A 27,677-nucleotide genomic window follows, 5' to 3' on the forward strand; every position below is an offset into this window, starting at 1 on the left:
GAGGAATCAGGCTCCCGGACTTCAGACTATACTACAAAGATACAGTAATCAAGACAGTATGGTACTGGCACAAAAACAGAAATATAGACCAATGGAACAGGATATAAAGCCCAGAGATAAACCCACACACATATGGTCACCTTATCTTTGATAAAGGAGGCAAGAATATACAATGCAGAAAAGACAGCCTCTTCAATAAGTGGTGCTGGGAAAACTGGATAGCTACATGTAAAAGAATGAAATTAGAACACTCCCCAACACTGTATACAAAAATAAACTCAGAATGGATTAAAGACCTAAATGTAAGGCCAGACACTATAAAACTTTTAGAGGAAAACATAGGCAGAACACTCCATGACATAAATCACAGCAAGATCCTTTTTGACCCACCTCCTAGAGAAATGGATATAAAAACAAAAATAAATAAATGGGACCTAATGAAACTTAAAAGCTTTTGCACAGCAAAGGAAACTACAAACAAGACGAAAAGACAACCCTCAGAATGGGAGAAAATATTTGTAAATGAAGCAACTGACAAAGGATGAATCTCCAAAATACACAAGCAGCTCATGCAGCTCAATATCAAAAAAACAAACAACCCAATCCAAAAATGGGCAGAAGACCTAAATAGACATTTCTCCAAAGAAGATATACAGATTGCCAACAAACACATGAAAGAATGCTCAACATCACTAATCATTAGAGAAATGCAAATCAAAACTACAATGAGATATCATCTCACACCGGTCAGATGGCCATCATCAAAAAATCTACAAACAATAAATGCTGGAGAGGCTGTGGAGAAAAGGGAACCCTCTTGCACTGTTGGTGGGAATGTAAATTGATACAGCCACTATGGAGAACAGTATGGAGGTTCCTTAAAATACTAAAAATAGAACTACCATATGACCCAGCAATCCCACTACTGGCCATATACCCTGAGAAAACCATAATTCAAAAAGAGTCATGTACCACAATGTTCATTGCAGCTCTATTTACAATAGCCAGGACATGGAAGCAACCTGAGTCATGTACCACAATGTTCATTGCAGCTCTATTTACAATAGCCAGGACATGGAAGCAACCTAAGTGTCCATCAACTGAGTTTGGTTTTAATTGGAGGGAACTGCAAGGAAAAGAAAGACTTGCTTTAAACGTAGGTGGAATTGGTAGAGTGTTTCAAGGAGTGATCGAAACAAACAATTATTTTAGAGGCATTAATATCACCGTTTAACAGTTTATTGCAATTGCCACTTGAGAGTGTGGTCCTAAGAGAATGAGACTTAAAATCCATTTTGAAGTGAAGACTAGAGAAGCGTGGGATCCCATGTCACATGGCTGGTGGGGCCTGGGCCCTGGGACCAAGCCCCTAGTATTGAGCATTGAGGATGAAGGGTAATGACCAAATTGGAAGGATCCTGAGCTGCAGACTTCCCACCCTTCACGTCCTAAAGAGAGTGTGAGCTAATCCGATCTTCAGCAGCCAATAGGTGATTCTTGTTACTTTACTCTACTCATTTGGTTTTGATTCAATTCTGAACTACAAAGTTAATACAGGTTAGTTATTAAGGGTCTATAACAAAGCCTTTACCCTATTTTTCATCTCAGTTGGTAATTAGTCATGACTAGAGTGTTCATTTGGACTCAGCCATTCAAAGGGCCATTGATTAAACCTCTAGTTTGGATCTTGAGAAAGCTGTGTGTAGATCTTCTTAGTGACTCTTAGCAGAGGTGCTGAAACTATTCATTTAAAATTAAAATTGAATTCGACTCACCAATTTGTATACTAGGGATTGAATCTTTCTGTTGATTGCAAAGAGGACTGATTTCCAGTTCAAATTTCTGTTCAAGGTCACCTAAGAAGAAAAAAGAAGAAACACATTGGTAATCAAGAACCTATAAGAATGAGTGTTGATAGTTTTAATGATCTAGTTGGGAGAAGTTATCTGGGAATTACTGTTCCCTGCCTTATCACTAGGAACCCTTTAGCAACAACTGGCTCTGCTCTGCTCTGGTAGCTTCTGCGAAAATTTAAAATATCAGAGTATCGACGATCATTTACAATAGGCTCATTGTAAATAGGTATGCTCTGGGATTAGAATAAACTTTTGAACAAAAATCTGTAAAAACAAGAAAACGAATGGCCAATTTCCTAATATGAGATGGAAGTTCTGGTTTTAAGTTGCAGATTAAGAAAACAGGTTTTATGCTTTTCCCCTCCTTTCACTCTGCCTGACCCTCATCTGGTTTCACCTGAACAACCGGGAATAATTAGTAGGCAGGAAATCGGGAAGAGGAAGTAGAAAGATCTCATTTGAAGAGCATCTCTGTAGCTACAAAATTAATCCAAAATAAGGGTCTGGTATCTTTCATTCTGACTCCTTAGAGTTTTACTTAGTGTAAATGAAGGTTAAAGAAAGTATAAAGCTCAGGATGATCTTTCTTTTTAATGTCTCCATCAGCTAGGTCAAAAGAGAAATACATCATGCAAAGCTTTATCAAAGTATTTTATCAATTCTTCCTGAAGGTGAAAAATTGTGCATAATTATTTCGTTGGGAAAAACAATCTGGTTAATCAGTACAGAAGCTGGGTCTCAGAAACATTAGCTGAGTTCACAGTTGTGAGTGCACTCCTCTAAACTAGAGGAGAGAAACACATAACATTTATATCATGCTTACTGTGTGTCAGGCACGTTCTAAGCATTTTACCTATTTAATTAATTTAATCCTCATAACAACCTCACTATAACCCCCATTTTACAGATGCAGAAATTGAGATGAAGCATAGGGAAGTATGTTGACCTAAGGTCCTTCTGCCAGTGAAGAGGGGAGCCTGGATTCCAACCCAGAAAGTCTGGCTTCAGAGGGTCTGCACTTAACCATTGAGCTAGGATCTTTTGAGATGCCACTTTTCCGTCATTTTCTCTAAGACTGTAGCCATGGCTCCCATGGTCTCTCGGGCCCTCGTGATTCTCAAAACTGATGTGAGGAACTCCCTTTGGCTTAACTGAGGAGTTCAGGGAAGTCAGATGATAATAGCCTTCTGAGGGCAGGGCATGGCACCATTTAATATTAAAATGAATTCTCCTAAAGTTGGTTTTACTCCTCACCTCCATAGTTCTGTTAATAGTGATTTTTCAGTTAAGTCTGACACTTTGGAGGAGTTGTCTTTGATTTTTCCTTCCCTCTACCCTCTGTATTGAGGAAGCAAATCCTGTTTATTCCTCTGTTGAAACATCTATTTTCCCTACTTTCACTCTGCCTGACTCTAGTCTGGTTTCTTTCTTTCTTTTTTTTTTAATTGAAGAATAGTTGATTTACAATATTATATTCGTTTTAGGTGTACAACATAGTGGTTCAATATTTTTATAGATTATACTTCATTTAAAGTTATTATAAAATATTGGCTATATTCCCTGTGCTGTACATTACATCCTTGTACCTTTTTAAAAAAATTTAATATTTATCTTTATTTTGTTGTTTTTTTTGGCCACACGGCATGTGGGATCTTAGTTCCCTGACCAGGGATCAAACCTGCGCCCCCTGCAGTGGAAGCACGGAGTCTTAACCACTGGACCACTAGGGAAGTGCCACATCCTCGTACCTTATTTATTTTATACCTAGAAGTTTGTACCTCTTAATACCCTATCTCTATCTTGTCCCTCCCCCTTCCCTCTCCCCACTGGTAGCCTCTAGTTTGTTCTCTGTATCTGTGAGTCTGTTTCTGTTTTGTTACATTCATTCATTTGTTTTATTTTTTAGATTCTACAGATAAGTGAAAACATACAGTATTTGTCTCTCTTTGTCTGACTTATTTCACTAAGAATAACACCCTCCAGGTCTATCCATGTTGTTGCAAATGGCAAAATTTCATTCTTTTTTATGGCTGAGTAGTATTCCATTGTATACATACACCACATTTTCTTTATCTGGTTTCTTAATAACTCATTCCGATTTTTTGCTTCTTAGCTAGTTTCTTTAGTATTTCTTCTGCTTCAATTATACATGTTGCCCTAACTGTACTTTCTAAGATGACTCCCATTGCCATGTTCTCTACTTTTAGCCTGGTGCACAGGGGCCTCAACAGATCCTCATATTCTTACCTTCTATGGGACCAAGCTGGTCTATGAGGCAGGGGGATGGTCCGCAGTGCTTCTGTCCATTTCTACTCCTCTCTATCTAGACCACTGGGACTGTCTGCAATGATGGAAATGTTCTCTGCACTGCCCACTATAGTAGCCCCTTGAAATCAGATCAAGAAAACTGAGGAACTAAATTTTCCATTTTATTTAATCTAATTAATTTAAATTTAACTAGCTACATGTGCCTCGCGTTTATCCTACTGGAAAGTGCAGTCACTACACATCCTTGAATACCCAGCTCAGATTCTGCCATTCTCAGCACTAGGTCTTCTCCTGTGACCTCTACCATAAGAGGTCTTCCAATTGGATCATTTAGTCATTCACTTATTTCAACATATATTTACAAAGCACTGCATATTTCAGACACTTTGTTAATCAATGTAGAGAATACAAAGAGGAAAATTGGAGTTTCTCTCCTCCAGGAACTCTACTGGTTAGTATTTTGAGCTTATGAAACATTAACTATAATTCTTTGCCTCCTTCATGACACCCCCAGTGGGTCTTTGCACATAGGAAAATCACAGCTTTGCTGAGGATTAGACAAGGCTGGAAGCAGATGTTCAATGAAAACTTCTGGGAATCTTGGTTCATTGAGAAATACCAATCTGCAGTTACAATAGGACAGAAATTCTACATTTTTAAGGCACTGAGGGGAAGAGGGTGAATGATGTTTGAATCCTAATGTCTGTTCTGAGAATTTAACACTGTCTTCCTAATTCATGGGATCTCATCTTCCTTTCCCCTTCTGTCCCTGACCTTGATTTTAGGGTTTTTCCTTTGTTCAACATCACAAATCATTAAAGATACTTTGGCTGGGGCTGTTAGCAGTCTATGGAAGCCCAAATCCTAAACTGAAAGCCAGAAGAAGATTAATCAGAATGATACAAATGGTGCTTTATAGAATTTCTAAAAAAATAATTCAGTATGGAGGACAAGAAGTTTGGATAACCAGAGAGTCTGGTCTCCTCTTAAATAAGCTGAACTTCTGCTAGACCATAAGGCTATTAAATAAAAAGGACCCGACATGCCCTCTGTATTCTCCTTTCTCTGCTAGGAAACATGCTAGAGCAAAGTGTTTGAAAGCTCACCTTTAGTGATAAGAGTTACAAATATTCTAGGTTGTTCTATCTTATAATGCTGCGCATGCATATTGTTATGAGGACAAGTTTTTGCCAAGACATCTTACAGATTACCTTTATTGGTAGATCCCATTGACTCCACTTAGTTAACAACTTCGACTCACCAGCTCTGTGGGCCTTACCATCTGCCCAAGGGACATGGTCCCGGCCCCAAGTTGCTCATAATCCAAATAGGGTCCAAGATAAGCAAATGAAAGGGTTAAACTCCAATCAGTGCCAACAAGAATGCATGACTGAGTCAAAACCAAGAGGGACAGAATAGAATCATTGCTTGATCAAGGATGAAGATCCTAGCCCTTTTCTCGCTATGCTAGTTCAATATTTTCTGTATCTTATAGTAAAGAAAGTATTTATCTTATCTAACCCAAAACCTCCTTGCTCTAAGTTCATCATATTGCCTTTTGTTTTTCTCTCAGTGGAGATTTTATATCATGGGCAACTAGAACTGTCCTTTTGTTTTCTAACCAGTCACACTCATTTGAAGTGAAAGTACATAGAGAGGGAGCTCCATGAGTGCTTTTACTCAAAGGAAAGAGATGGGGAGCAGAGCCTTCTGGTCCCACATGAACCCTATCCGTTCTGCTTTGTCTTCTGTCTTTGGGACCATCTCAGTGTCACTGACACATCTTTCTACGGAGGCTTCTCCAAAAGGCTCACTGTTGCTACTTGACCTCCCCACAGAACTGGTATGTGGGACACTTCACGCTTTATTTGTTCTCAGCCTCTCAGACCTGATCCTGTCACTAACATCAGGGCACTGTTGTGCCTGAAAAAACATCCTGAGCACTGAAACCGGGCCTGAAGAAACAAGCTGTGTTTAAAGGCCAAGATCCCACCCAACATCAAGATCCTGCTGTTAATTCATTGCTTTACTTCTGAATGAGGTTAATCTCTTAAAATTTATACCCTAACTTGGGGCCACTTGTCTTTTCACTGTATATATTTGAGAGGATGAACACTGGCCAGCTGTGCTCTACTTCATTATTCACTTTATTTAAGAAAGTGAGGGAAAGGAATACAAAAAAGTCTAAGTCCTTCTGTCAGAGTGGAAAACATTGATCCCAAATGGCATTTAGCCTTTAGGCTGTGCTCAGCTCATAAAAATGAAGGTCAGAGTAAAAATCAAACAGTCCTGCACATTCTTATATCCACAGAGAAAAACCGTTAACAAATTATATATACATATCCCCCTTTTGCTCATTTTTACTGTACCTCATTATTACCTGTTTCCATGGTAAATCAGTGTTATTTATTAATATTTTCAAATTATTTCCAGAAAAGGGCTGGATGGTTCGCAAGAGGGTTAAAGAGAAAGGCTGGGATAATAAGAGTTGATGAAAGGACAAATGTCGTGATAGATGATCCATTTCCTGTTTTATTAGGATAAATGCCTGAAGGGAGAAGGGGCAATGAAAAATCAGCTGTCGGATCAATACTAACCTTGCCTGTAGAATTCTTCACAGACCCTTTCACTCCATTGCTTGCTCATTTCCCAGATTCTACAAGGATTGCAAATGTCAGCACACTTCAAGGCAATCTGAGAAATGACAGGGCAGGGAGAGATGGTCAGAGGATGATCTTTGAGCAGCAAATGCACCCCAAGCCCAAGGGGCCATCAGACCTGCTGGTCGGCCTCATAGTACCAGGCCTGTATTTATAGAGGCTTCCCTGACGTGCCTCTTCAGGAAACAGCACTTATTCATCACCGCACAAAACCTTCATTCAGAACTCCCACTTTATAGCAGTGAGAAGGAGAGAAGAGCCATCGTCCAAGGACACAGAGCTGCCTGGAGGAGACGTGGGGCAGGCAGGCCAAGGAAAGCCGTGGCCTGGCTCCTTCTGCTGTTCCACTCCTTGTGGTGTGGGCAGGGAGGCCGCAGGGGCCCCAGCCAGGCTCAAGTGAGATCACTGGGACCTCACTCTCACAGTGGCCACATTGACCGACTCCATACATTAAATTATTTGTGTTTGCATTTATATGCCCGTGTCTGTGAGTGTGAACAAGCTCAGACTGCCAGCCAGGGAGCTAAGTCATATCAAGCCTAGGAGTGTTTGGTTTGCAGAGATAAATCTGGGCCTTCTTGGCTTTGCTCACACTGTTCTGCATCTGGGATACCAGCTTTTGTCAGAGATGCTGACCCTGGGAGGGTTTCCTTGGATTTCCAGAGAAGTAAGTTCTCCCCCTTAACTACCAACTGCCAAGAGCCCACTGCCCAGATGGGCTTCTGGTGGCATGCCCGTCCATCAGCAAGGTCTGTTGGTTTTGACCGAGTTCTTTGGGATCATAGAACTGCTAGCAGTGCTGGGGTCTGGGAGAGCCTGAATCATATTAAGTCGCGAACCTGGTTGGTTCTTTATTTCCTGGTGAATGGGGACACCAGTACATGTTGGAGTAGGTCAGGGGCAGAAGTCCCCTCCAGGTTCCGCCCTTGAGGGATTCGTGTATGTTAGCAAGCTTTCCTTTTGAAATGCAAGTGTCCAGGCCGAATCTTTCAGCTACTCACAACTAGGCTTGAGTCTCTAAAATCAGTCGTCTGTGGCACTCAGGGATGAGAAGACTAGTTTGGGAAGAAAGAAGGAGGGAGATACAGTTTTACAGCTGGGAGGAGGGTATTTCCTTAAAAGGATGGAGCAGTTGGACAGCTTCCAAAGGCAGCCTGAAGGCATGGAAGGGAAAAAACCGTATGGTTCAGTCTCCCACGTGCAGGTCCATGTCCATGGTTAAAGCTGGCCTATCTAGATGCATCCAGGATTCACCCATTCAGTCTTTTGTGCCAAAAGGAAAGAAGGAAAATGAGAGAAAATGGAAGATCAAGCAAAAGGCTCTGGTTTGGATACCAGGTCAGACTTCTGCTTCCAAGGTCCACTTCTCATCTTGTTCTTTCTTACTTCACAAATGGCTTTTTGCCATGGAAGGAAGCAGAAAGGGTTGGGCTAGATATGATTCAATTCATTCAATTAAACTTAAAATCATTTATTTATTGGTGCCTAAAAATGGTAAGACTAGGTAAACACGTCTGAGACTCAGATGAAAATATGAGTTAAGGTAGTAAAAGGAAGTAAAGCAGGGTTTAATTAAATAGGCTTTAGGTAAAGGAAGGATACTCATTTTTCAATTTTTGTTAGTACTATAGTTAACATAATATACTTTTGTATTAAAGAAACAGTTTTCTACATTGCACAGGTATGATAGTGATCAACTTTATATCAAGCCACAAAATGTGGTAGATTCTTATTGCATGCAACTACACAGCAGGTCTATGTTGTGGTGAAGCAGTTACCAAACAAGGAAAAATGAGATATTATCAACTTACTGACGTGGAACCCAGATTTTACTTGCTTGGAAACCACTTAAAAATTTCATGTGTCTCAAAGTTTTTAATAAAGTAGATCACCGCTCTAGCTTATACCATGGGAGATATTTCTTCTCAGATGCATTAAAATGATGGATGGTGTCCTTAAGTGTTTTACCCAGTGAGGATAATGACTTCTTTTTGTTGTTGTTGTTTACCTGAAGCATAAAGTGCCTGTCGTGTACATCCTCCAGTCTTAAGTCTTTATTGTGGAGGTGAGTTTTCAATCTGGTCAAAAATTCATTCTGTCTGTTGATGTCTGTTGCCAAGATCAAGGAGCCCAGCTGCTGTTCAATATCCTGTCTGCATCCACAAGAATGAAAGAGAAAACACACACACAAAGCAAATCCCTTTGAGGAGGGTGATTGATTGATTCTGTCATCATCAGGTGGCTTGTACTCTCATTTCTGCCTCTGATTCTGTTTATTACACAGAATCCCAGTCCTGGCAGCCCGAGAGTGATTCTTTCACCCACCATCATTTCTGTCCTTGGATGGGATGTATGCCAAGGACTGGACACAGAGATCGAAACCGTGGGTGAAGAGAGTTGTGGCAGTTTATACATTCCCATGGTTCCTATGGGTGGGAAGATCGAAAGCCAACGAGAAATGTATGCTTTAAGGAGGACACAGAAAGACTCACAGAATCACAGGCATTTGAATTGTGCTTTTTATAGAGTTCAAACCAACTCAAACTTTAAGATTTGCATGGGGAGAGAAATGGGCATGATAATAGTAACAGTAATGAAGACAATGATAGCGATTGATTCTATGGAATGCAAAGACCCATCAAGGGAACAAAACTGATAGGTTGGAAAGAGATAATGGAACTTAAAAAAGAATCACAGTTGATTAAGGCACCATTAAAAAGCAGTGGTCAAGCAATATATTGGTCAACAAATGGTATATGGAAAATGGGATATTTTGGAAAAATAAAACAAATCAGAACTTTTCCTCACATATGGAAAGTAATCAATGGGAGGAATATCCGTACCTATTTTTAAAATTCACCTTTAAAGGCGAAGTATACTTAAGTAGAGAGCATAGAGTACACATATACAATTTAATGAATAAATATCAAATAAACATCTTACAATCACCATCCAGGTCAAGATCGTTGCCTGCCAGTACCCCAGAAGGTCCTCATTGTGTCTCTCATCCAACCCCACCTCCCCTCAACCCCTGAAGTAACCACTCTCTTGACCTTTGTTTTAATAATTTCCTTGCTACTTATAACAATTTTACCACCTGTGTATGCATGTTTAAATAATATGGTTTAACTTTAACTGCTTTTGCACTTTAAGTTGTGTGGTAAGTATCAGTTTGTGACTTGCTTCTTTAGCCTAACATATTTTTGAAAGTCACCTAAGTTGATGTGTGAGCTGTCATTCATCCATTTTCTTGATTATATTGTATCCCATTGTAGGACTATACTTCAATGTATTTATCTGTTCTCCTTTTGATGGTCACTTGAGTAGTTTCTAGCTTTTGACTACTATGGAAAAAATGACACAATAAACACCCTTATGTACCTCCAGTTGCACATGTGCAAAGTTTCTCTAGGGACTATATCCAGGAATAAAATTATTGGATGACAGAGATGTTCATCTTCAATTTCTTAGATATTGCTGATTATTTCCAAAACAGTTGTATAAATTTACACTCCAAACAGTAATAGATGAGGTTCTCATTGCTTTATAGTCTTACACTTTACATTTTTTTTGCCCATTTGCCAATGTCACGCAACTCATTATAATTTTAATATGAATTTCCTTGATAACTAATGAGATTGGACATATTTTCATGTGTTTATTGGTCATTTCTATTTTTTTGGTGACGTTTCTATTCTAGTCGTTACCTACTATTCTATAGGGTGGTTTCTATTTTGCTTATTGCTTCTTAGAGTTTTTAATATATTTTCAATAATGGTCTTTTGTCACTTATGTGTTGCAAATATCTTCTCTCACTCTGTGGCTGGTCTTTCTGTTTTCTTTATGATGTCTTTTGATGAAAGGAAGTCTTAATTTTTAATATAGCTTAACCTATAAATATTTTTATTTAGGTTAATATTTTTCTCCTATTTAAGAAATCCTTCCTACCTCTGATGAAAATATTCCCCTACATTATATTCTAAAAGCTTTATAGTTTCATCATTAACATTTTTGTTTTTAAGCCACATACACATCTTTAATCTACTTCTGGACATTAGAAATAATCTCAGAAAATAGGCAATTCACAAAAGAAATTTAAAATGTTCCCAAAATATGAAAAGATATTAAATATTCTTAGTATAACAAAAAATATTAAAACAGCTATGTGACACTATTTCCCACACTTTTATTGGCAAGGATTAAAAGTAACTGCTAAATAATATGATGAATTAATTAATGATTGTGATACTTAATGCTGTTGACGATATGGGGAAATCTTCCTTCTTATTCTCTGTTAGTCAGAGTGTAAATTGGTGCAGTGTTCCTGAAGGGTAATTTAGGAATTAGTGTTAAAAGCAATAAATATAAATAATTTGACCAACAGTTCACCTACAAATTTACTATGAACATGTTAGTAAAGGTACAGTTAGTAAAGATATATGTTATAAGAATGTTTATCCTATTGTTTAAAATAATGAAACATTCTAGGGAGAAAAATATCACAAGAATTCATAAATAGGAGATTGGTTAAATGAACCATGTTACAAGCATACTATGCAATTATTTCATATGATGATGTATAGCTATATTTATTGACATGGAAAAATACCATGTTTTATTGTTATGTTAAAAAACAGGATACAAAGTATGTAAGACATGATCTCTATGGTCATAGAGAAGAATTTGGAAAGACATCTAGGGGAATTATGAATGATTTTCACTTAAAAAATAATTTTCAATATTGTATGAATTCTTTAAAAATATGAATATTTATTAAATTTATAACCAGGAAACATAACTATTTTAGTTAGGTGAAATGTTTCATGAACCAGGTTAAAAGGCAAACTAAAAGCTTCAAATAATATTTACAACATATAACAAATGGTTACTGCAGTTAAAATACAAAAACTTCTTACAAATGAATAATAATACTCATAAGAAAATAAAAGATCAAACACAAAATTTTGTTCTCTAAAGAAATAACAGTGGCCAGTAAATACATGAAAAATTTTTAGTCTCATTTGTTATCAATGAATCTCTCTCTCTCTCTCCCCTTCTCTTTCTTTCTTTCTCTCTCTCTCTGTCAAATCTGCAAATATTTTAAAAAGGTAATAGAGATAAAACTCAATTTTGGTGATGGTACATTGGTAGATTTTCTCATAATCTACCAATGGGAATACAGGTAGATACAGCTTTTTGGAAAAGCAATTTGATAGTATACAACAAGAACCTTAAAAATTCACACCTTTCTTTCTGATCAATAACTCCTAACCACAAACAGTTTCTGAGAAAATAGAATATCGTAGTTTGGGATAAAAATATATGTTTAAGGATGCTTGTTAAGCATTATTTGTAATGACATAAATTTGGAAATCATCTAAATTCCCAACAATAGGCAATAGTCAATACAATTTGATGCAATGAAATGCAATACTTTATTTTAGTAGCAGGTTTAATGATATGGAAAAAGACCTTTACAGTAAGTGAAAAATAGCAGGACATACACTGTATGAGATAACTTCCCCATTTCTTTAAAATATAGTTGTACTGAAAAAAAGACTAAAAGGAAACAAACCAGCCAGGTTAACGTTTACTATTCCTGAACTGCTGGATTACCAGTAATCTCATTTTTCTTCTTCATATTAGGTTGAATCATATGAAACTGCCATTATTCTACTGTTCTGGGCTCTCAAAAACAGCAACTTCATATGGTGCAAACTAATACTTTTCTGATTTTTTCCTTAGTGTGTACGGTTAACCTGTCTTTCAGAATCAGAAAAATGATTTGAAGGCATTTACATGAGGATAGGATACTCACTATGAGTAGGATGACTGTAAATTTCATTATAAAGTTCTTTCACATATATTATTGCATAACAGTTTTTCTTCTAGCAAAAGCAATTTATAAAACTATGTTCCACAAAAACATATAAAAATATAGTATTTTTATTTGGAATCCATAGGGATGAGTAGAAGTATCTTAGGAAATGAATATTAATTGAGCAACGAGCAGGATTAAGGAGGGCGTTACAGGGACAAGTCTGGTCCCAGGTTCTTCCTCCCTTTTTCCTGTCGTTTTATTCCTTCCTGTCTCCTTCTCCTTCCTTCCCTTCTTCTTCTCTCTTTCTTTGGCTTCCTTACCATTCACCTCTTCCTTTCTCCTCCTTCTTACTTGATTTTTTGCTCTAGTTTTTAGTTCTTTTTGCACTTAATTCTTTCGATCTTTGCAATGTATTGTTTTAGTAAAAGGTACGAGTTTTTATTCCATGTGTGAGGATTGGTTTTATTTGGTTTTGGGGGTAAAATGTTATCAGAATTGAAGTTCCTTCCACAAATTCCACTTTCCTCCGGGTGCTAGGAAACAGCATGACATGGAATCAGCGTGCCAGGGGTAAACCCGCGAGCGCAGAGCATCCTGCCTGCTTTACCGAGAGACACCACGTGGTCCTTGACCTTAAGTTGTGTGCCCTTCAGAAAGACGGTACAGGGATCTATTTACTTTTTCCCTCCTAGCTACCCTGGGTTCTGTGCATTTGAATTAAACAGATAGGAATTAGCAGTGACCTTGGAAGACAGTGCAGCAGCTAAATTAAGGCCAATGTGGTACAGCAGCTAAACTGAGGCCAGGTGGAAATGAGGCCATGGTCTTGGATTTAGTAGGACTCGACCTAAATACCCGGGCTGAAGAACAGTGGACCAGGAAACTAGTATTTCCTTTTCTGTTTAAAATGCAAGAGACACAGGTAAATTCCTGGTGAAAAAAATTGCTGGGGCCAATTCAGTTACTTAACAAAAGACATCTTAGAAAAGAATTCCTGACTTCTCCTTTTGCTAAGGCTGGCAATAACAAAACACGCTTTATTGAACTAGGCTTCAATCTAGCTTGGGAACTCCTGTGTTCCTTCTTGATAAATATTTATTATTTGGATCTACACAGGAGGACAATTTTGCTAACATAAAAGACAGGAATTTGGCAAAGCACAGCGTTGATGCCGAAGAGTGTGAAAGCTGAGAGCTGTTTATTATCTCTTTTCCTGACGTTAGGTCCTACACTCTCCAGGCCCTTTCAGAGTTCACAGAGGGATTCTGGTTTCTGGGTTGCTGTAACTGACACCGCATCTCCTCTGATAGGCAACCAAGGCAGCACGGGCCGGAAGCACAGTGGGCTGGCTCCCTGCCATTAACCCTGGCGGTCTCAAGCCCAAGAGAAAGCGGCTTATCTCTAATGTGTGGACATCGGTATGTTTCATCTCTACGCCACTTACGTCATTTCCTTTGGCAAGTGAGCCAGAAGTCTTGATTCTCGAAGCATGCCGATCGTAGATCGCCAGTGGTGATTCTCCAGCACAGACATATTCTAGAAAGAAAGAAAATTAAAACTATAAATGGGGGAGAAGCCAGATACCGATCTCTCTCGCTGAACACAGCTCTGTGGAGGCCAGTATTTTCCCTCTGGCCAGTTGGTACCTGATGACATAGAGGCAGAGCAGAAATACAAAATAAAACAACCGCAGGCCTATTCTCAAGGCTATAATAATAGTGTGTGTGTGGGTCAAGGCCCCGCTGACCTTCCACCAGAGGGCTGAATGTGGGTCTATTTCTAGCAGCTGCAGTCCTGTCTCTGTCTGGTTTTGAAAGTGCATTCAGGTAACAGTGTAGAAGAAAGAAAGTGAGGCAGTAAAAGTAGGTAGTAATGGATACCATAGGGCTATGTGCATAATATAATCCAAAATCATACTACTTAACAGAACAGAGGCAGGCCTCACAACCTCTGGTGTGATATGTGCCCCAGTTAATGCAGTCTTGTTTTGGTGGCTTTGTGGTGATTTATTATTGTGGACACTAAAGTCTGAGAACCACTGTCAGTAATCTTCGTGATCAGTGTATCGGCGCTTAGCCCATTAGGTCTGGGTTTGAATCTACAGTTGCTTCCTTGTTCAACTATCTTGATATTTCTTCCTTTGTGGAAACCTCTACTACATCCAATCTCTCCTTTGACCTTAAGTATGCTGCCTGTCTGAACATTAGCTAACCATTTAAATAATGAGTATTTCTTACAAGCTATTGTGTTTTGTTCTATATTAGCAAACATTATGGCCTTACCACTGACTTCATTTACAGAGAATAGAACTCTTCTAGTCACCAAGAAATCTTTTCCCTTTATTTTCTTATTTATTCATTCTCCATTTTGTTTCAAGAGGTGTTATAAACTTACAAAAAATACAGGAAGATAGCATTTATTAAAAGTGAGGCTAAATTGTCAAGGCATGGAAGCAACCTAAGTTTCCATCAACAGATAAATGGACAAAGAAGATGTGGTGTATATACATACATATATATATGTGGTGTATACACACACACACACACACAATGGAATACTACTCAGCCACAGAAAATAATGAAATTGTGCCATTTGCAGCAACATGGATGGACTTGGAGGGCATTATGCGAAGTGAAATAAGTCAGACAGAGAAAGACAAGGACAGAGATATCACTTATATGTGGAATCTAAAAAAAAAAATACAACAAACTGGTGAATAAAACGAAAAAGAAACAGACTCACAGATGCAGAGAATAAACTAGTGGTTACCAATGGGGAGAGGGAAGGGGGGAGGGGAAATGTAAGGGAAAGGGATTAAGAGGTACAAACTATTATGTCTAAAATAAGCTACAAGATATATTGTACAGCATAGGGAATATAGCCAATATTTTGTAATTGGCTATACTGGAGTATAACCTTTAAAAACTGTGAATCACTATAGTGTACACCTGTAACATACAATATTGTATATCAACTATACTTCAGTTGAAAAAAGTAGGGGGCAATTGTGTGATTCTGCTTATATGAGGTACCTAGAGTAGTCAGATTCAGATTCATGGAGACAGAAACAATGGCAGTTGCCAGGGGAGCTGAGGGAATAGGGAGTTATTGGGTTGGCCAAAAAGTTCGTTCGGGTTTTTCCGCACCACCTTATGGACAAACCCGAATGAATATTTTGGCCAACACAACATTGTTTTGTGGGTACAGAGTTTCAGCTTTGCAAGATGAATTCTAGAGCTTGATTGTGGTGATGATTGCACAACAGTGCAAATGTACTTAGTACCACTGAATTGTACACTGAAAAAGGGTTAAGATGGTAAATTTTATATTATGTGTATTTTGCCACAATTAAAAAAAAGTGAGGGGAAAGAAGCAAGGAAAATAATATGGAGACTGATGGAGCCAGGACAGAGACTGAAAACTACTCCATCATTATGCAACCCCACTCTTCTTACCACTATATCTGTGCCATCCGTGTAATGCTCAACTTTTTCAGCAAATGGGAAAAGAGAATCCCCCAGGACTGGCACAATCTAGGGTCTATTAGGAAAAAACAAGTTCAAGAAAACTGCAACTATTCTTGGTTCTAAAACCAGGTCATGATTTCTCCCCAGGACTTTGTAGAATGAGTTTCACGAGGTTGAGTCTTATTCTGACTCTCTGTACAGGCTGCTCTATTGCCATTCGTTTCTCTTTGCCAAGGAGTCATTATTCCTTACGCACCACTTGACCAGGTTTGAACCTGTGATGAGATTTTGTTACTTTTATCAACCAGTCTATTATTTCCTTTTGGGCATGAGCTACACACAGCAAAAGACAATGTTTATGAGAAATAACATACTAGACTAATTTGTTTTGATTGTAAAGATTTATGAGAGCAGAAAGTGATAGGTTAGTGTGATGTAACAGATGTTCTATCCCTGCTGTGACATTTAATTCAGTCACTCATGAGCATTCACTTGCAAGACTAATTCAAGTAGATGTGACATGAGTGCCCTCACATGAGTTTTTCAAGGGCCCGGAAAACTGTAACAAGAACTAATGATAAATGACGCCATATCCCTGTTGAGTGGAACAAAAGCGTCTGGAGAATTGCCTTAAGCATTGTTATTTATGCCAGCCTGACTTAACATCTTCATTAATAATCTTCCTGAAGACAGAATAAACGGATACTTGGGAAATTTGCTGGTGAAACCATATTTGGAGATGAGCACCAGGAAAATGGGAGGAAATGGAGGGGGCCTGGAAGCTGGCACAGAATAAAAGAAAATAGCATACATATTACAAACACAACCTTTCACGGAGCTGTCATTATAAATAAAAGTATGTTTTGGCCAGAATTGTGTTGGAGGTAGGGGTACTCCACTGGATGCAGAAAAAGAGCAGTTTAGGGAGGGGGGATTAACATTTCTGAAGCACCCACTGTGTGCCAGGCCCTTTACATGATCTCATTGAATTCTCACATAACTGTCTACTGTTTTAATCATTAACTCACAGCAAATGAAACCCCAGGTTTCTCTGAGAGGCCACATAGCTAGTCAGTAACTGAGAAAGGCCTTCAACACAGGTCTGCCAGGCATCAAGACCTAAGCTTTGCACACCTCCACTTGCTGTCTCCTAAGAATTACCTCTGTTCACCCACATCCAAGCATTCAGAAGCCTGACGTTTATAAACTGATGAATGCCTACAGTTATACTTAATTTTCCCCCAAATCATCTATAGTTGCTGCTTTAAAAGTCAATGGTTGATTGTTTTAATTAGATGTTAGTTTCTAAATCCACACTGGAATCTTTGCACATACCTCCAAATTTGGTGTCACTTCAAAAAATCTTGTAGTTTGAGTGTGTTATGAGTTGAGGAGATTTAGATTGTCTTGGGGGAGGATTCATCCTTCAGCCACTCTCGGCCCTCACATCTGAACAGTCTCTGAGTTCTGTTGGTTCTTCCCTCATGATGTCTCTTATACTCATCCCTTCCTTTCACTGAAGTGACCCTATTTTAGTGCTTTATTATCCTTAATTATCCTTCCTTCTATTCATCCTCCCTACAACTTCCAGAATGTGACTTGTTTATTTGACAAAATTTTTTACCCTCTCCCTAATCATTGGTTGAAATATAAACTAATATTTTTTGAACACCTCCTAATAGGCCAGGTGCCATGGCAGGCACTGGAGGTCTAAAGGTGAATAAGACAAAACTGCGGCCCTCAAGGAGCTCACCTAACTTCAATAGGATTGTGCCATCTGCCTTCTCCCATGCCCTGCTCCAAACTCTACCTTGGTGTCCTATCAGATATATTAGGCTTAACTCCTTAGCTCGGCATTCAGTGCTCCCTAAAAATTGTCCCAACTATATCATTCCATTCCTATATGTTTGAGATAATTGAATACCTTTACCTTTCCTTTCCTACAAAGGTCTTATAGTCCAAATAAATGACACCATATTAATAAAACTATAACTTATTATTGACATTATTAAATTATTAATACATGAAAATGTCCTTTCCTTTTGCCACTTTCATGACTTTCAAGGTAGTTTATGTTCCTCAAACTCCTCTATGTTTCCTTATCAAACTAAAACCTGTCTTCCAAAGTCCAATTCAAACACTCCATCCACAAAGCCACCTGGAACGAGTCCAGTTAGAGGCGCACTTGCTCTCCTCTGAGTCCTATAGCTCTTTTTCTCAGCATTCCTCAAGTCCTGAGGCCAGTTACTCTCAGTCCCGTTGATGTGTGTGACAGTTGTGTATGTACTTCCTGTTCTTCTTACTAGATTATAAACTGTATGTGAGCAGGAACCCTGCCTCGTTCCTTTTGTATCCACTCAACTGTGTGCCTTGCACAGAGAAAGTGCTTTCTATTAATTTGTTAAGTATATAACTGAACAAATTACTTGATTTCATTTGGCAAACATATTGAACACTTACTATGTTCCAGGCACTGTAATATGTGCTTGGAATATATCAGTGAACAAAAGAGACAGAGAACTAGAGGTAGCAGGGATAGAGAGAGAGAGATAATAAACAATAAGCACAAGAAATACTTTGGAAAAAAAAGTATAGCATCCAGAAGATAGCAAATGCATGGAAAGAAGGAAAAGTAGAGCAGAATAATGGGAATTTGAGAGTCTTTGGAGGGGTGGGATGGGGAAGGTAAAGTAGTCAGGGTAAGAGGTGAGATTAGAGCGAAGAATTGAAGGTACGAGGGAGCTCACCATGCTGATGAGGGAAGACTGTTCCAGAGAAAACAGCTGAAGTAAAGGCCCCCAAGGGGGAGCAAACAGCTGTGAGGTCCATGTGCAGCGAGGGAAGAGAACGTACAGGTACAAGGAGTTAGAGATGTAATTCGATACCAGATCATGTGTGGTCTTCCGGCCATTGTAAGGATTCTGATTTTTACTCTGAGAGAAATAAGGATCCACTGCAGAAGTTTGGGAGGAGTGAAATTATATGACTTAACCGTAAATAAGATCACTTTGGTTGCTATGTTGAAAATAGACTTTGGTAGGGGATAAGGGTAGAAATAGGTGTAGAAGGTTGGGGGAGAGGACAGTTATCCAAGCAAAAGCTGATAAAGGCTTGGACGAGGAAAGTGGAGATGGCATGAAAGGCATGAAAGTGAGATGGTTGATTTCTGGATCTGCTAGGATGGCTCAGTGTTTAGAGGAGTCTCATCGTTGTCCAGAATAAAGATAACATTTCCCAACCTCCTTTACAGCTAAGTGGAATCATCAGGCTAAATTCTGACCTATTAAATGTAAGCAGAAATGTTGTGTGGGATTTTAAGGAAAGTTGTTTAAAGGGAACTGTTTCATCTGGGACAGGCTTCTATTGCTTTATCCCTTCCTTCCTTCTCACTGTCTGGAATGCAGCAGGAATGGCTAGAGCTCCAGCAGCTAGCTGGGCAATGAGGACAAGTGTCATACCCCAGTGATAGCAGATTGAAGAACTGAAAGGATCTTGGGTCACTCATTCTTAATTTTGTGAAGCCACCACGCCTGCCCTGGACTGCCAATATCCAAACTTCTTTTATAAAGGATAGAAACAAACTCCTACTCTTGTTTAAGTCACTAACACACCACATTATTTAAAGTTGCTTTATTATCTTCCATATCATCCCAAAAGAGTTGATAAAAAGACCTTTTCAATGTCTTAATCTAGAATAATGCTTGGTTTTTGCATAAGAATCATAATAAAGAATTTTATAACTCTAAAAAAGAGTGAGGTGAAATCACCTTAGTAAAGTCTGAAACGCACGCGTGGGCTCACGCGCATCTGCGCGAGGGCACGCACACACAAACACACACTTCTTATTTCTGAGATCAGACACTGCCATCTGCTAGGAAAGACTTTCCTGGTTCTCCAAACAGAACTGACAGCTCCCTCTTCTAGCTCCCCATTCCCAACCCAAGCTTCTATCCTACTGTCCAAAACACCTTATAACAACTTTGTTCACTGGCCTTGCTCCTACATATAAGTAATTTTCACACGTTTTTGTTCATTTACTCTTAAAATAGTCTTGAAAAATTATGGTCTCCCTATACTTTAAAAAATTGATATCTAAAATCACAAATTTCTGTGGTAACAAAAGATGTAATGTCTTGCATTTTTGTGACTATTGGTGTTTTAATATAAAATCATTATATAACTCTTGTATGCATTAAATGTATCTAAGGGAATCAAAATACCAATGGCATTTAATACCTATTAATCACATATTTAAGAAAACACATGAATAATTTATTCTTTAAGTCAAAAATTTTAAATTGAATTTTTTCCCTCTAGAACTTATATTTCCATTCTATTTCCCCATAGAATTTTATTTTAATGTAATATATTTTCATGTGTGAAATTCTTTCATCATCACCCTATCATATCTCTCTGAAACAAAAATAAGTATTGATATATAAATTGAATCTTTAATTTAACAAATTTACTTAACATCAGGCTCTAAGTAGTAAATATTTTTCCAGCTTGGGTTTACAATGCAATTGCTATTGGTAACTAATTGATGAAAATACACGTATACTGCAAATTTGGAAAACATTATGCTTAAGAATAAAAATGTTTTGGGACTTCCCTGGCGGTGCAGTGGTTAAGAATCTGCCTGCCAATGCAGGAGACACGGGTTCAAGCCCTGGTCTGGGAAGATCCCACATGCCGCAGAGCAACTAAGCCTGTGTGCCACAACTACTGAGCCTGAGCTCTAGAGCCCACGAGCCACAACTACTGAAGCCCGCGTGCCTAGAACCCGTGCTCCACAACAAGAGACGCCACCGTAATGCACACCGCAACGAACAGTAGCCAGAAATAAATAAATAAATAAATAAAAAGAATAAAAATGTTTTGACAATGCATTTATTCATGAGATGGCTGGGAGCCTTATATTACCTCAGTTATAGGAGATTTCCTTGAATATTTTTAGTTGTTCCTTTGGTATTTTTTCACACTGGGGCAATATACAATATTAGTGAAATTGGAGCAAGATGCAATATGCAGAATGGATAAGAGACATGTCTTTCTTTTGTACAGTGGGAACAGGGTAAATGTGAAAGAGGAGTGGAAAGTAGAACTGGCTTGACTGTCCTGCAAGCACATTCCAGGTAGGTCAGTTTAAGGAGCTGAAAATGAATTCTGTTAGCACTATTCATGCCTGCGTACTCCTGGGAAAGTCTTCGTGTATCCCCATGGGCACACATGCCTGGTTTAAAGCTGCTGCCATACATGACTGCCATTGAGAACAAGGAGCATATCTTATTCATCTTTGTGCACCAGTATGTGGCACAGTGCCATTTAAATAACTAAATATTTGTTGAATGGATACTAAGTAATTAACCTCCAAAACCCCAAAGTTCCCTAACTGCAAAAGTTTAAGTAACTGTATAAGTAACAGAGTCCTGTTAATTTTTTCGTCAATAGCTGATAAAAGCCAGACTTGGAATCTTCTGCTGTGAAATCCTTAGACTCAGGTAAAAGTCAAAGAGATTTTAAAATTATTATAGCAATGGGCTCTCTCACTATTCGCTCACAGATGACCAGGATCAGGTAAACGACTCCAGAAATAACATATATCAGATAGCATTTGTCAATTGCAAGATAAACAAAAAAGAAGATCATTATAAAGAATTTTCCACGATGCTTCTCAGTCTTCATGGTGTACTCTTGATGTAGGGAAGTAATAATGCAATAATCAGCACAAGTACCTACTAAGTGGACCGTACGGGGATATGATTTCTGGTCTGTTTGCTGCTGTCTCTCAGTTTTCCCCTCTGGGTCCCTGTGTGTGCTCACTGTGGCCAATATTTCTCATTTTTCAGTGTTACTCAGGTTCTGTCTTTCTTGCTGCATGGGTCCAAACTGTGCCTCCATCCGTCTCTCCATCCATCTATCCATCCACTTGCTCATACAGCAAACGTCCCACAACCCAACGAATATTCACTAAACATGAGGACTGTGCCAGATGCTGAAGATACGGCAGCGGACGAGGTAGGTGCCTAGAAGCTTGCAGGCTATGGGGGATGTGGACATCTAATCAGGAAATGGCAGTTTAGAGAGATAAACACCGTGATAGGGGAAGTAAGAGAGGGCTGTGAAATCATATAGCAGGGGCATGGAAGATGGATTTTTAAAGAAAAAGAAGGCTTTCAGGAGGCAGATCTGTCCAAATTGGGATCAAAAGGATGAGTAAGTTAGAGAGGAGTCCGAGAACGCAGGCAATACAGAAACTATAGCACTGCCATGTTTACATTTCATTAAAACAGGCAGAAGGAAGAAGAGCATGTGTGTGAAGACCTGGAGCAAGAGGGACACTTTATATCTTCCCTCCCTGTTTTATTTATTTTTTAATCATTAGAAATGATCACTTTCAAACATACTATATATTTTACTTATTTTCTGATTCCCCTAGTAGAAAGCAGGGATTTCTATTTGTTTTGTTTATCTTCTGTACTGCCAGCACTTGGCACATATGTCGGCTCTGGGATTCTGAAAGTGGTCCAGACTGGATGATGCATAGAGCCTGGGAGAGTAACGGTGGGAAGTGGAACTGGAAAGTGTAGTGAGGGTCAGATCATAAGGAGGCTTGTAAACTGGGTTAAGATATTTGGACTTAACCCTGAGGGCAATGGGATTTTAAGCAGGCATCTAAGTGTCACATTTGAGTTTCAGGAAACTCATTCTGGCTGCATAGTGGCGGAAGGGTTGGAGACAGGCAAGGCTGAGTGTAGATGACAGGATGGAAGATGTTGGTGCCCTGCTCTAGGGGAGGATCTGGCATGAGCAGGCTGGGAGGTACTGGTATTTCATAGGGAATGGCCAAATTATCTTTGTCTTTCTTAAGAGGGAGGTGGCTCTGCTCCTACAGACTCACTGGCTTTCACAGCAGCTCAGAGACCAATATCAGCCAAAGGCAGATTGAAGAAAAGAAGATGCTCATCAGAATTGCTCATGGAGATCTGAACATAGGATAAGATGATATTGCTTTAATATCCATTTAAATCCCAGCACTGTTTTGGAATCCCACAGTAGGTACAACATCTCTCTACTTTCAGAAGCAGCAGCTCAGCAATTTCACATCATTCCAGTGAGAATGTGTTCTAGTGTCACAAACTCTTCATACCTGTAGTTTTATTAATAAGAATAATCTTCACTGTAAAGTTGAGAGAGTAAGCACCCACCTTTGCAGCCACAAAACCTACCAGAATTTATTTTGAACAAAATAAAACTCTTCAAACCCCTACTGCAAAACCTTTATTTCCCCTTTTATCTGAATAATCAAGTATTATCCACCCTAAGAACAAAACAATTTCTTTGTTCTAGAATAACAACACATCTGGCATTTAATAAACCACCAACACAGGTTTTCAAATTAAACCGAGAGTCTCTTTGTCAAAGAGAATCTGGCAGAGCAGATTTGCTATCATACAAAGCAGCTTTAAACTGTTGTTGTTTTTTTCTCCTATTTATTGGACACTTTCTTTGATTAAAATACTTAGAATGATGTTGATAAACTGAGTCTGGTGTACAACAAGACTCAGAGTTAATTATACCTTTTAAACCAGCGGAGGCAGGAAGAAAAACAACAACAGGAACATAGTCTGTGTTTTCATTTTTAATTGCTCACGAAACCGGGAAGCAAGACTCCAGAAGATAATGAAGTCACTGAGTTCTTCCCTAACAAGCCCAGTGGTCTCCTTGGCAACGCTGCAAGGGCCCCAGCCCAGGAGGTCTCAGAGGAACAGAAGCTCCTTGAGTCCTAAACAAGACCTTGGCCCTTGAAGAAACTATAGCAGTGCCATGTTTACTGCCTGTTGGAAGATGTCTTTCTCTTGTTTGATCTGCATCTGCCGAAGACACGGCTCTCACAAGGAGCCCGAACATTGACTGCTGTCCACGGGGCAGGCCTGTGTTCAGATCAGGGCCATGGATGTGCCACGTGCCAGCTACCTCACTATGAACAGCGGAAACTTTATGAAACACAAAATCAAATTTGAACCTCCTTTTGACAATTTTCACTCCACTTGCCAAAAACACCTTTCATGCCGCAGAAATCATGAGGTTACATATAATCTTTGCAATTGCTTGTTTGAGTAGAGGTCATAGGACCATATGGAAGAAACATGTCTCCTGGCTCTAAGTTCATATTTATGGTGCAGAGTCATTAAGAATAAAAAGTGGTTAAAAATGCTGGCCTCTTCTACGTGCTTGTGATAAGTGACCAAGAAAAATGATTATAAACTTCTGCAAGACAAATAGAGAATGTAATAAATACAATGTTTCATGGAACAACTAATTATTAATTATTTTATTCATTAGGTTGTTCTGTCACTAGTTAATATGTAGTTGGACTCTATCAAAAGGAATTAACTTTTTTATATGGTTTATTACAAGATATTGAATATAGCTCCCTGTGCTATACAGTAGGTCCTTGTTGTTTATCCGTTTTATATATAGTAGTTTGTATCTGCTAATCCCAAACTCCTAATTTATCTGTTCCCCCCGGTTCCCTTTTGATAACCATAAGTTTGTTTTCTATGTCTGTGAGTCTGTTTCTGTTTTGTAAATAAGTTCATTTGTATCATATTCTAGATTTTAAATTGAACTGAGAGCAATTCCTTTTGCAATTGTAATAAGCAATATCATGTCTGATTTAACACTTACTTTGCAAAACTGCTGAACCCACATGTTGGAGGATTGGAGGGTGGAGGGACAGAAAATAAATTCTCAGCTGTATCTCTCACATGCTGTTAGGTACCCTCTTAGTCCACCACGGACACCTGGACTGCTTCCAGTCTGATGAGAGTGGTGCCAGGTGGAAATGCCTTTATGGTCTTCATGTTGAACTTGGGTTGGCAGTTCAGCTAGTGAGTCTGGCCCAGACAGAGGACAATGGGAGAGAGCCCTTTAACTTGGCCTTCACTCCAGCTGCCCTGCTCTCTCTTTATCTCAGGGCAGAAGCACAGGCCGGGTCTTAGGCAATGATCTTCTTATTTATTAGAACTAAAAGAGCACAGCCAACAAAAGGAGGGAGAGGAAGCCCTCTTCCATTTTATCTCATTTATAGTAAGTCTGGATTGTACAAAGTCACGCACAGGGTGTTCTCAAAGCCCCATAATTCCTGGCACATCTTCTTGGCTATTCTCGTTGACTAAATGTGTGTGTGTGTGCATGTACACTTTTTGTATATATATATACACACATATATATATGTATATATATATATATACATACACACATATATTACACAATATATGTATATGTATTGTGTAATATATATGTATATATATGATGTGTATATATATTTTTTCACTCATTGTCACAGTTCTTAATATTTTCTGCATCTATAACTCATTTTAAAATATAAGTCATGGATCCTCTCCCTAGAAAAATGTGTATAGGTACGTCGTCTGAAAATCTGCATATAGTTTCCTGAAAGCTTATTTATGTCTCAACCAACAGGCCCTTGGTAGGCTAAAAGGCTGTATTTCCAAAGATTTTAAAGTATCATGTGTTGTTAATGATCTTGCTGAGTTGATATTTTATGTAACACGATTTTTTTTTCTTGAAATTGAAAACCTAAAGAGTTATGCCAGTTCTTCACTGACAACTTAATGCGAAATGAAGATTTTCTGACCCAGATCACATTCTGTACAGCTAATCTACAGTGTCTACAAAAGAGAGAATGTACACTTCATCATAACATGCCCAAGTCACTGAACAGAGAGCAGGGGCCATTCGTGACAGGACTATACTCAGCTCAAGGCCACAGAAACAGTCCACTTGCAGTTACTCTGGAGTTGTGGGTTTTCATCCCCAAAGTACACCAGTTTATGCTGCCTTTGGTGTCACACTCTCTGCCCTGCTACTCAAAACGTTACTCACACTTCAAGGCCCAGTTTATATTACTCTCCCTCCATGAGGTTTATTTTTGTTTTTTGTTTTAATTTTTAATTTTTTTATTTCCAGAAACCATCTGCAGAATCAGTTTCTCTTTCGCCTCTGTCTTCCCATCACATTTTGTTTGTAGCTAACTACCGTAGAGCACTTAGCAAAGGCTCTCCCACCTTAAGCTATGGATACATGTCTATAACCCTCCTGTCTCCCTCACTGCGATAGGAGAACCTGGAGGAGAGCTCTTCCTTTCCTGCACATCACAGGTGATCAATATGAATTTTAGAGGCAGTATGTGCAGTGCTTAGGCACATTTGGCTCTGGAGATAAAAGTCTTGAGTTCTAATTCCACCTCTGCCATTAATTAGCTGTTTATTTTCAGGAAAACCCACTTGGATTTCCTAATAACAATTTTCCTCTTTCTGGAAAATAGGTATGATGATAGTACCCACCTAACTGGGCTATTGTGAAGATTAAATAATATAATAGATAAAATCACTTAGCCCAGTGTTCGAATCATAGTAAGTGTTGAATAAAGGTTAGTTATACAATTCATTGAACTGAATTTTAAAGGGAATTTTTTTTATCTTTTTGGAGCTCCTTCATATAGTTAATAAGAACGGTATATAGCCAAATGTAAAAGCCATCATATATATTTTTTTGGACAAAATTAAAATCTCGTATTATTTTTAGGTCCTCTTGACAATTTTTACTTTTAACATGTAAAGTCCCAAGTTGGCTGATAAAAGTTTCATCTTTTACACTAGCCAGCTCTAGGATATTGGAAGTATCTTTGTGACATTACGTGATACTGGTTTGCCCTCAACACTGTTCCTAAAACTTAGAGACATGGATCTCTAGCCTCCAAGAGAGCCTAAGACCATTTGAGCAGGGGACTGATGAAGATAGTCTCTTGAATGTGGTTTTTGAGTCCTATATGCCAACTTCTGTCTAGTCATTATCAAGAGGATCCTTCTCTTTCCTATCGAGCATCAGGCCACACAATTCAGATGGATAAATTCACTGCTAGAAAAAAATAATAGCTCACTTTATTGTTGTAACATCTTTGGATACAAAGAACAGCATGGGTAAATTTTGTCTTCAGAGGCTTTAAAAAAAATTTGTTTCTAGGTATGTATACAGAGATATACATGCATATCTTTGGCTAACTCCTCTAAACTTTTTCAAACTGGGATTAAGTCTTCTTGGATTTTGCACATTTTGAGCATCTGAGTTTGAACCAATGTCCAAGGGCAGAGATTATATTTTATTTTTCTATCTTTGTACTCCTAGATCCTAGTATATCATCTGATGCATGCAATAAATAGTTGCTAGTTCAAAATATACAAGACTGTAGGTTGTGTTGAAAAGGCTGCAGAATTTGGTTGTATAGGAATGTTTATTTTTAACAAAGAGATTAAATATTATTAAAAATTATCTGCACTTCAGAAGTTTGAGTAAGGAATCCATTTATTTGAGAACATTTTTAGTATATGAACAAGTAGATTGCAGTATCTTTCTTTTGAGAATCAATTTTTGTTAATTAGCAGTGAGTAGTTAATGAAATTCTACATTCTTGTTTTTTACATCTTTAATATCTGGCATATTTCTTTCTGACTTTCTGTCTAAATGTGCATTCATTACGTGTTTTATATACACTACATGTCAAAGCACAGCTTTATGA

The 27,677-nt window shown here is 38.5% G+C and overlaps 2 protein-coding genes across 6 annotated transcripts in view; one reads left to right on the top strand and one right to left on the bottom strand.

Moving 5' to 3' along the window:
- The window catches only part of MTFR2 (mitochondrial fission regulator 2), a gene marked incomplete at its 3' end in the record, with an annotated part of 91,423 nt that overhangs the window by 57,515 nt on the left and 6,231 nt on the right, over positions 1-27,677 (top strand). Inside the window, exons 8-9 of one of the 3 annotated variants that reach the window (XM_082474838.1) lie at positions 21,922-22,090; positions 22,944-25,248. The exons of 1 other annotated variant lie outside the window; for it this stretch is intronic. In XM_082474838.1, coding sequence (XP_082330964.1) covers positions 21,922-22,071 — 150 coding nt within the window. Of the gene's footprint in view, positions 1-21,921; positions 22,091-22,943; positions 25,249-27,677 lie in introns of those variants that run through there. One more of the 3 variants, XM_082474837.1, reaches the window with a different exon arrangement.
- The window catches only part of PDE7B (phosphodiesterase 7B), a gene marked incomplete at its 3' end in the record, with an annotated part of 632,720 nt that overhangs the window by 3,736 nt on the left and 601,307 nt on the right, over positions 1-27,677 (bottom strand). For all 3 annotated transcript variants that reach the window (XM_082474733.1, XM_082474735.1, XM_082474734.1), the window contains 4 exons: positions 14,050-14,141; positions 8,793-8,937; positions 6,722-6,818; positions 1,776-1,856 (listed from right to left, as the gene is read on the bottom strand). In XM_082474733.1, the coding sequence (XP_082330859.1) occupies positions 1,776-1,856; positions 6,722-6,818; positions 8,793-8,937; positions 14,050-14,141 (415 nt within the window). The remainder of the gene's footprint in view (positions 1-1,775; positions 1,857-6,721; positions 6,819-8,792; positions 8,938-14,049; positions 14,142-27,677) is intronic.

The sequence above is a fragment of the Balaenoptera physalus genome (genome assembly GCF_965194825.1).
Source record: "Balaenoptera physalus genome assembly, chromosome: 9".
Taxonomy (NCBI): Eukaryota; Metazoa; Chordata; class Mammalia; order Artiodactyla; family Balaenopteridae; genus Balaenoptera; species Balaenoptera physalus.